This window comes from Arctopsyche grandis, chromosome 2, assembly GCF_051622035.1.
Source record: "Arctopsyche grandis isolate Sample6627 chromosome 2, ASM5162203v2, whole genome shotgun sequence".
In the NCBI taxonomy this organism is placed as follows: domain Eukaryota; kingdom Metazoa; phylum Arthropoda; class Insecta; order Trichoptera; family Hydropsychidae; genus Arctopsyche; species Arctopsyche grandis.
The window spans coordinates 6,194,897-6,204,270 of NC_135356.1; the positions used below are offsets into that span (position 1 = coordinate 6,194,897).

The 9,374-nt window shown below is 28.0% G+C and overlaps 1 protein-coding gene across 4 annotated transcripts; it reads left to right on the forward strand.

Moving 5' to 3' along the window:
- Positions 1–351: 351 nt before the first annotated feature.
- On the forward strand, positions 352–7,552 carry LOC143922859 (asparagine synthetase [glutamine-hydrolyzing]-like). 4 transcript variants are annotated; one of them, XM_077446232.1, is made up of 12 exons: positions 352–478; positions 1,806–1,939; positions 2,011–2,142; positions 2,214–2,454; positions 3,613–3,789; positions 3,874–4,046; positions 4,183–4,360; positions 4,444–4,588; positions 4,666–4,728; positions 5,380–5,553; positions 6,531–6,674; positions 6,755–7,552. In XM_077446232.1, the coding sequence occupies exons 2-12, from the start codon at positions 1,826–1,828 to the stop codon at positions 6,876–6,878; spliced, it is 1,665 nt and encodes a 554-aa protein (XP_077302358.1). In that variant the 5' UTR covers positions 352–478; positions 1,806–1,825; the 3' UTR covers positions 6,879–7,552. The 4 variants fall into 4 exon arrangements, with proteins under 4 accessions (XP_077302358.1, XP_077302356.1, XP_077302359.1 ...); XM_077446230.1 differs by having other exon boundaries at positions 379–478; positions 1,806–1,945; XM_077446233.1 differs by having other exon boundaries at positions 399–475.
- Positions 7,553–9,374: the final 1,822 nt, after the last annotated feature.

Consider the following 9,374-nt stretch of genomic DNA (forward strand, 5'->3'; position numbering starts at 1 on the left):
AGTTAGTGGGGTCTTCGAAACAGTCAACATTACTTACAATATCGCCCTTTTGGATACGGGTGATATTGTAAGTAATATTTACTCTGTCGAAGGCCCCCAATAGTTCGTCCATCCAACTAATAAAAATGATATCATTAATAAATAAAATATTAAATGTATTATTAAACATATATTTTAGAATTTTATAGGAGGGGCTGCAGCCCGGCAGCCCATTAGGACGAGCCGCCACTGATAAAGATACAAATGGGAATTATTTTGATGATGATCGTTTTACAGAAAATGGTTTTATGGTAAATAATTGTTATCTAAGGTTGGTCAGCGAATTTGCCAATTTATCGAGTGTGTGCAAACAGTTCACGGATTGCGTCAACCTTGCGCAAATCAATAAAAACATTTGCGCATTAGATACAGTCTGCTGGCGGCTGGTGGCGTTCGGTCTACTCGCGTTTTGGAAACACGTGCCCTCTTCTGCAGCGTGGTAATCAATTATTCGAATGTTATGTTATAATTTATAAAAATTGATCAAATGGTGCAATACGCGTGGATTTATAACTTATAAATCAATTTAATGGGATTTTTGCTACACGCTACAAATACGCATGCTCGAATTTAAACAGGGAACATCCATTTGCAATCGATGAATAAGAATAATTCATTATTTTAAATCTGCCTATTATATGTGTATATATATAAATAATTGTATGCGATTTTGGCCTTTATTCATTTGATATATTAACATTAATACATTTAAATTGATAAAATCCTGTATACATATTATGTACTATTTGGCGTTGTTTGAGCGTGTATTATAATAAAAAATCTCTTCCGAGAGCTGAAACACTTAATTTGTGACATTCTTTTTACATATGCATGTCAATGGGATTTTTAATTAAACATGATACCCGACATGACATGAATTCCTTTATATGTAAATAGATGTAGTTTTTTAAATTTGTGTTTTGTTCATGATGAACATATGATTTATATTATGAAAGATGTATTTCTGTTACAGTTAAGTTTCGTATAAAAAAAAATTGTAATGTATAATTATCAATTCACAATATTGGCATCTAATATTTACTGAATAGTAAAGTTGAAAGGAATTTTCAAAAGTTGGCAGCATAAATATGTATATTTAAAAATAAACACGATTTTTATTTATGACAGCATTTTCTTATAGATTTTTAAGAATTAATTTAAATTTAATTTTTTTTTGTTTTTTTCTAATTTTGAACATGTTTTGAAATATGTCGTTTTTTGTTTGATTTGTAGTTTTTCAATAGTAAAATGATTTTCTTACATAAAATAGTAATGGGATTTTTTTCTACATAATATTATATGTACGTATGTAGTTTCAAATAAAAAATGCAATTTAAATTGAATAAGATCCAGACTACAATCGGAATCATTGAATGCCTATACATATGTAATAACAAGTTTCGCATAATATAATTGATATATATTATTATTGTTTTGTGTTGCTGTGCAAATTTACATACATTGTACAATATATATATATATATACATATATATATATATATATATATATATATATATATATATATATATATATATATATATATATATATATATATATATATATATATATATATACTTTATCTTGAAATGAATTTGCGTTTGCGATTGATATTTACTTATGAAATAATCTCTTTGTTGCTTTGTTGCAATAGCGATTACATTTTTTAAAATGACTGCAATTTTATTTACATATGTGTACATAATCATTTCTAATCAATTCTCACTTACTTTGCAATCGTTTTATGCGACTTGTTGTTTCTTTCCAGATACATAATATCGAATCGGGATGTGTGGAATTTGGGCTTTATTCGGAATGGATTGTCCAGACTGCTACATCGCCGATTTTAAAAGAATTGAGCACAGAGGTCCCGACGCTTCGAGATTGGATACCGACAAGCGTGTAAAGGTCAAGCGTTTTAAACAGAATATCTGCTATAATGAATCCAAATTACTATCAATTTCTTGTTTCAGTTACAGAACGGATGCTTGGGATTTCACCGATTGGCAATCGTCGATGATTTGCATGGCATGCAACCAATGAAAATTCACCAACATCCGAAGATAACGGTCGTCTGCAACGGTGAAATTTATAACTACAAAACGGTAAATATAAATATAAATACTTGTCATGAGATTGAAAATATTAATACGTAATAGTCGTAATAAATTTGTAGTTGGGACAACAATTCGGCTTCAAATACGAGACCAAGTGCGATGTAGAATGTATTCTTCATCTTTATGTGAAATTTGGCTTTGAAAAGGCTATTCAATTTTTGGATGGCGATTATGCAGTCTGTCTAGTAGACATGGAAAAGAAAAAGATAATGATAGCGAGAGATCCTTACGGCATTCGACCGCTTTTCAGATTTTACAGTGACGTGGATAAAATAATGGGAATTTGTTCTGAAGCGAAAGGTTTGTCAGATTGAATTCAAATATATGGTCCACAAACAACGGTACAGTTTACATATTTCATAGAACCACCGAGTTAAAATTAAAACCCAACTACACTGTATAATATGCCACTAAGTAATTTTGTGACTTAATATTATGATATGTGTAGTAGGTTCAGGTTTTCTTGATATCTTCTAGATTTCACTTGAGTAATATTATCTTCAAAAAATGACTGATACATAATAATGTTGATTTTGAAATGCTTTTTATTGTTACTAAATTATGTTCACAATCTTATATCTATTTTAATAGCTACTGATCTACAGATCATTTTCTATTTTACAATTTTATTTTATTTTTGTTAGAAATTAAAGTATTATATAGGTATTATTCAAATGTTTATGTACAGCATAATAGGAAAAAGAGCTCAAAAACCTATTTACAATTCATATAAATGCTCATCATACATCTTATACATACATAATGTTAACTAAAGACTCTCTAAAGTCGACGATCTAAAGCAGATTGTGTTTAGGTACTCTGTGTTTATACCTGAAGGGTATAGATCAGGGACGTTATTTGAGGGGGCTGGGGTGGGCAGTTGCCCCCCTTAGATTTGAACGGGACTATCCACGTTGCTTAATGTATTATTATGAATTTTAATTAAAATACTGAACCAAAAAAAATAGAAATTGAAATTGTTTAGAACGCTGTCAGAAATAAACATGTCGATTATTCCCAGAAAAAAATGGGGTCATGCTTTGAAAGATATTTTTAAACTCGTTTATCATTTAAAATTATTTTACTATTAATTTTATTGGTAAAAGTATATAGTAAATAAAAAAATGATTAAAAGAAAGAGTTAAAATTCATATATGTACTCATTTTTTAATATAATACATCCCCCCTTAAAAAGGTACTCCTAACTGGTCAAAATTTTTGCCCCCCCCCTCCCTGGGAAAAGCTGAAATGACGTCCCTGGTATAGACATAATAATGCGTAGTTTGTATTTGCATAATATTTCTTTAATACTTTTTTTTTTTCAAGATATCAGTTTTTTAGTTGTTTCTGTACAAATATAGGATTTTTTGTTCGATCCAACAGTTATTGATGAAATTTATTGATTTTAGTTGTATTGAAATATTATATGATTGAAATATATATAATTGTTTCTTTTAGGAATTATAAATATTGCTAAAAGGGTGAACGTGGCTGAAAAATTGGATCAATTTAAACCTGGTACTTATGAAGAATATTCATTCTCCGACGATGGGTCTATTGAGTTTATCAAAAAATCGGAATATTTCTCGACCAGAGAAGACGTCAAATTTTGGAAAATGGTGCCCCATTCACAAGGTTATATTTGACTGGAAGTCGATTGTGTTTATTTTATATCGTTTTAAATATTCAACAGTCACCCAAGATGCTTTAACTCAACAGATTTTAAGAGTCCGGCTGATGGGATTGTCTCTCTATTAACGGAAGCATGTCGTAAAAGGCTGATGTCGGATCGTCGTATTGGATGTCTGTTGTCTGGTGGGTTGGACTCTTCTTTGGTAGCCGCTCTCATCGTAAAACTAGCCAAGGAGGAAAGCATAGCATACCCGATACAAGTACGACGACAGTCACATTTTATTTTGTATTTTTCTATTGAATTGAAACTGCTATACATTATGCGAAGTGTATAAAAAATTGCTTATCTTTTAAAAGTGTGTGGTGCCAAATTAAAATAAGATTTTTTGGTTTTAGACATTCTCAATCGGCATGATAGGATCGCCCGATTTGGTCGCTGCTAAGAAAGTAGCTAAACACATTGGCTCCGAGCATCACGAGATACTGCTCACAGAAGACAATATTGCTTTAGCTCTCACTCGGGTGATATATCATTTGGAGTCATTCGATATCACAACGGTACGAGCTGGCGTTGGTTTGTTACTTGCATTTTTTTTCTTTTAAATGTAAAATTTTAAGATTGACATTTTTTTATTAGTTTTTTCTTTATCTCTGCAGGTATGTTTTTGTTGTGTGAGTATATCAAAGATAATACAAACACAGCGGTAATATTCAGTGGAGAAGGTGCCGATGAATTGGCCCAAGGCTACATTTATTTCCGAGACGCTCCTGACACTGATGCAGCACATGCCGAGAGTGAAAGGTTTCTTTCTTTTATATTCCTTTGATTTTATATTTTCGATCATTTAATTTTATATATGAATTGTTGTTCATTTTTAGGTTGCTGTCCGACATATATCTTTATGATGGCTTAAGAGCAGATCGTATGACGGCTGCATTTGGGTAAAATCTTATTTATTATTATAATCTACTAGTGGTTTTACGCCGGCTTGGTTTGTTGTTTGTAATAAAACCAGAGAAATGTTATAATGATAGAAGCGCCCTTTGGCATACATTTCTTGTTTCAATACACTCGTACCGTTTCCAAAACTACGCAATATTGTATTGCTAGCTGTCACCGAGACCCTTTCATGAAAAGAGACCTTTTCATATAGGATATTAATTGAATAATATGTTACTTAAATGATCAATTTACTTATAAAAATGTATCCCATGTTGTTTATTGTGTGTTTTTGAATGCATTGTGCAATTTTTAACGATGCACTTGCCCATTTCCTTTGCCTAGAGAAGTTTTTATCGGACATACGTCGAACACCAAGCATCAAATATTCGATGAACCCAACAAATCTTTAAAGCTTACATACATAGGTAAAAAGTCTCTTTCGAAATTGCGATAGCATGTAAATTTTACGTAAGTCTCATGCTAGATTGTTTCGAATATAATACATATTATTGAGAAATGATACATGATTTAGTAATAATATTTTAAATCAAATCCAGCTGATAAACTCACGCTAGTTGTGTACAGTATAGTTATAACATATGTATACTGATCATGAATAAACCACATAATAATGAGATTTATTGTTACAGTTTGGAAGTACGTTGTCCATTCCTCGATATTGACTTTACTCGTTACTATCTGAGCTTGGATAAAGATTCCAGGAGGCCAAAAGGTGATGTAGAAAAGTATTTACTTAGAAATGCCTTTGAGGGACAAAATCTTCTACCAGCCAGCATTTTATGGAGACCCAAAGAAGCGTTTAGGTAATTCATAAATTTATCCAAACATCCCAACACAATCAGTTCGGCGTTACTTTACTATGCGGTCTCACTGTCTCAGTTCTCGCGTGACACTGAGATTGAATAATATCGACCCTAACAACCCAATCTTAAATGTATAGGGCCAACTTTAACTATCCTGACCCTTAAATATTGGCTGCTAATATATGTATATATTTTTTTAAGTTTTATTTCATCAATATTTTCATTAAAAAAACTTATCTTAGCAGCCAACACCTATTTATTTAAGGGTCAGGATAGGTTAGGTTAAGTTAAGGTTGGCCCTATTCATTTAAGATTTGGTTAAGAGATTTGTATCTACTGACGATATTTTGATAGAAATAATTCGACAACATTATGGGGCGGCAGGAAAAAACAAATATTGTAATAAACATTTCGTTGCTACGATACAAATAAAAAAAATAGTTGAAGAAAAATCGAACGAGAGTAAACGGCCACTTCCGGTCGACGGATGCTTACCAAATTGTAAACATAACTTGGTTTTATGCTTAAACTTCTAGATATGAAATTTCAGTTGAATAAACCCAACGGTTTCTGAGAAAAACATAAAAAACCTCGATTCTCTGGACTAAAAGCACTACTTCCGGTTCAGATAAAAATATTTAAAAAATATAAAGTTATCAAAATTATTATTTCTATCACATGTAAAAAAATTTCAGTCCGATTTAGTTAACAGTTTGGGAGATAATTGAATTCAAAAACACACACACACACACACATTTTTTCTTGATCATGAAAACGTGATCAGTAATCGATTCTGAGTTCGAATCAGTCAAAATCTCGAGTTCGAATTTTCGCATGATCACAAAACTTCATCAATTGTTACTACGTACATAGATAAAGTAAAAAATAGTCGACTGCGATTCAAAGGTAGATCGCATGCTAAGGTAGACCGCATACTAAAGTAGCACCATCAATTCTATGTCACATTATATTTTCAGCGACGGAGTTGCAAACAATGAGAGATCACTTTTCAAAGTCATCCAAGATTTGACTGAGCGTAGAGTTTCAGACGAGGAGTTCAATTCCTGCGCACCGAAATTTACACACTGTAAACCACTGTCAAAGGAGTCTTACTTTTATAGGTATATTTTATAAATTTTTGAAATAATGTTTATAATTTATTTTTATTTTTTAGTGATTTATTTATTCTTTTTAATTTTAGAAAATGTTTTGAAAGATATTATTCCACGTTCGAGCATCTCATACCTTACTTTTGGATGCCAAAATGGAACGATGATGTGACAGATCCATCAGCAAGATACATCAAACATTACAAAAGTCATTAGACATCAACCATTTAACCATTTTACTTTGAAATTATTATATTCACTATGTGTTGTAATCATTATATTAAAAAAAAATATGTTTTCATAACATGAAATATAATACATATTTACATTGAAATTATTATATTCACTATGTGTTGTAATCATTATATTAAAAAAAAATGTATTCATAAGATGAAAAATAATACATATTTACATTGATATTATTATATTCACTATGTGTTGTAATCATCATATTAAAAAAAAAATGTTTTCATAAGGTGAAATATAATACATATTTACATTGATATTATTATATTCAATATGTGTTGTAATCATTATATTAAAAAAAAAAATGTTTGCATAAGATGAAATATATTACATATTTACATTGAAATTATTATATTCAATATGTGTTGTAATCATTATATTAAAAAAAAATATGTTTTCATAAGATGAAATATAATACATATTTACATTGAAATTATTATATTCACTATGTGTTGTAATCATTATATTAAAAAAAAAATGTTTTCATAAGATGAAATATAATACATATTTACATTGATATTATTATATTCAATATGTGTTGTAATCATTAAATTTAAAAAAAAAATGTTTTCATAAGATGAAATACATATATAATACATATTATAGCATTTAAGAAATTGACATTAAAGGGAAACATTGTGCATAAATGATTTTTATTTTCTTATTTATAAAATATCGTCCTATCATACTTTTTAACTTTATCTATGTACGTAGTAACAATAGATGAAGTTTTTTATTTTTTTATTATATTCATATATACCAGGAAGGCCTAACAGGTAAACCCCAATGCGCCCTCCTGGGCAATTACATCAAACATTACTAAAGTCATTAGACATCAACCATTTAACCATTTTACATAGAAAATATTATATTCAATATGTGTTGTAATCATTATATTAAAAAAAAAATGTTTTCATAAGATAAAATATAATACATATTTACATTGAAGTTATTATATTCAATATGTGTTGTAATCATAATATTAAAAAAAAATGTTTTCATAAGATAAAATATAATACATATTTACATTGAAATTATTATATTCAATGTGTTGTAATCATTATATTAAAAAAAATATATGTTTTCATAAGATGAAATATAATACATATTTACATTGAAATTATTATATTCAATATGTGTTGTAATCATTATATTAAAAAAAAAATGTTTTCATAAGATGAAAAATAATACATATTTACATTGAAATTATTATATTCTCTCTGTGTTGTAATCATTAAATTAAAAAAAAAATGTTTTCATAAGATGAAATACATATATAATACATATTATAGCATTTAAGAAATTGATATTAAAGGGAAACATTGTGCATAAAATGATTTTTATTTTCTTATTTATAAAATATCGTCCTATCATACTTTTTTACTTTATCTATGTACGTAGTAACAATAGATGAAGTTTTTTATTTTTTTATTATATACATATATACCAGGAAGGCCTAACAGGTAAACCCCAATGCGCCCTCCTGGGCAATTATATCAAACATTACTTAAGTCATTATACATCAACCATTTAACCATTTTACATTGAAATTATTATATTCAATATGTGTTGTAATCATAATATTAAAAAAAAAATGTTTTCATAAGATAAAATATAATACATATTTACATTGAAATTATTATATTCAATATGTGTTGTAATCATTATATTAAAAAAAAATGTTTTCATAAGATGAAATCTAATACATATTTACATTGAAATTATTATATTCAATATGTGTTGTAATCATTAAATTTAAAAAAAAATGTTTTCATAAGATGAAATACATATATAATACATATTATAGCATTTAAGAAATTGACATTAAAGGGAAACATTGTGCATAAAATGATTTTTATTTTCTTATTTATAAAATATCGTCCTATCATACTTTTTTACTTTATCTATGTACGTAGTAACAATAGATGAAGTTTTTTATTATTTTATAATATACATATATACCAGGAAGGCCTAACAGGTAAACCCCAATGCGCCCTCCTGGGCAATTACATCAAACATTACTAAAGTCATTAGACATCAACCATTTAACCATTTTACATTGAAATTATTATATTCAATATGTGTTGTAATCATTATATTAAAAAAAAAATGTTTTCATAAGATGAAATATAATACATATTTACATTGAAATTATTATATTCAATGTGTTGTAATCATTATATTAAAAAAAATATATGTTTTCATAAGATGAAATATAATACATATTTACATTGAAATTATTACATTCAATGTGTTGTAATCATTATATTAAAAAAAAATGTTTTCATAAGATGAAATATAATACATATTTACATTGAAATTATTATATTCAATATGTGTTGTAACCATTATATTAAAAAAAAATGTTTTCATAAGATGAAATATAATACATATTTACATTGAAATTATTATATTCATTATGTGTTGTAATCATTATATTCAAAAAAAAAATGTTTTCATAAGATG

Bases quoted from the DNA above. Each gene is read 5' to 3' on its own strand.
- LOC143922859 (XM_077446230.1), top strand. From the start codon at position 1,826: ATGTGTGGAATTTGGGCTTTATTCGGAATGGATTGTCCAGACTGCTAC. The intron at 3,790-3,873 runs GTTATATTTGAC...TTAACTCAACAG, and splicing joins AATGGTGCCCCATTCACAAG to ATTTTAAGAGTCCGGCTGAT. The intron at 6,675-6,754 runs GTATATTTTATA...TTTTAATTTTAG, and splicing joins AAGGAGTCTTACTTTTATAG to AAAATGTTTTGAAAGATATT.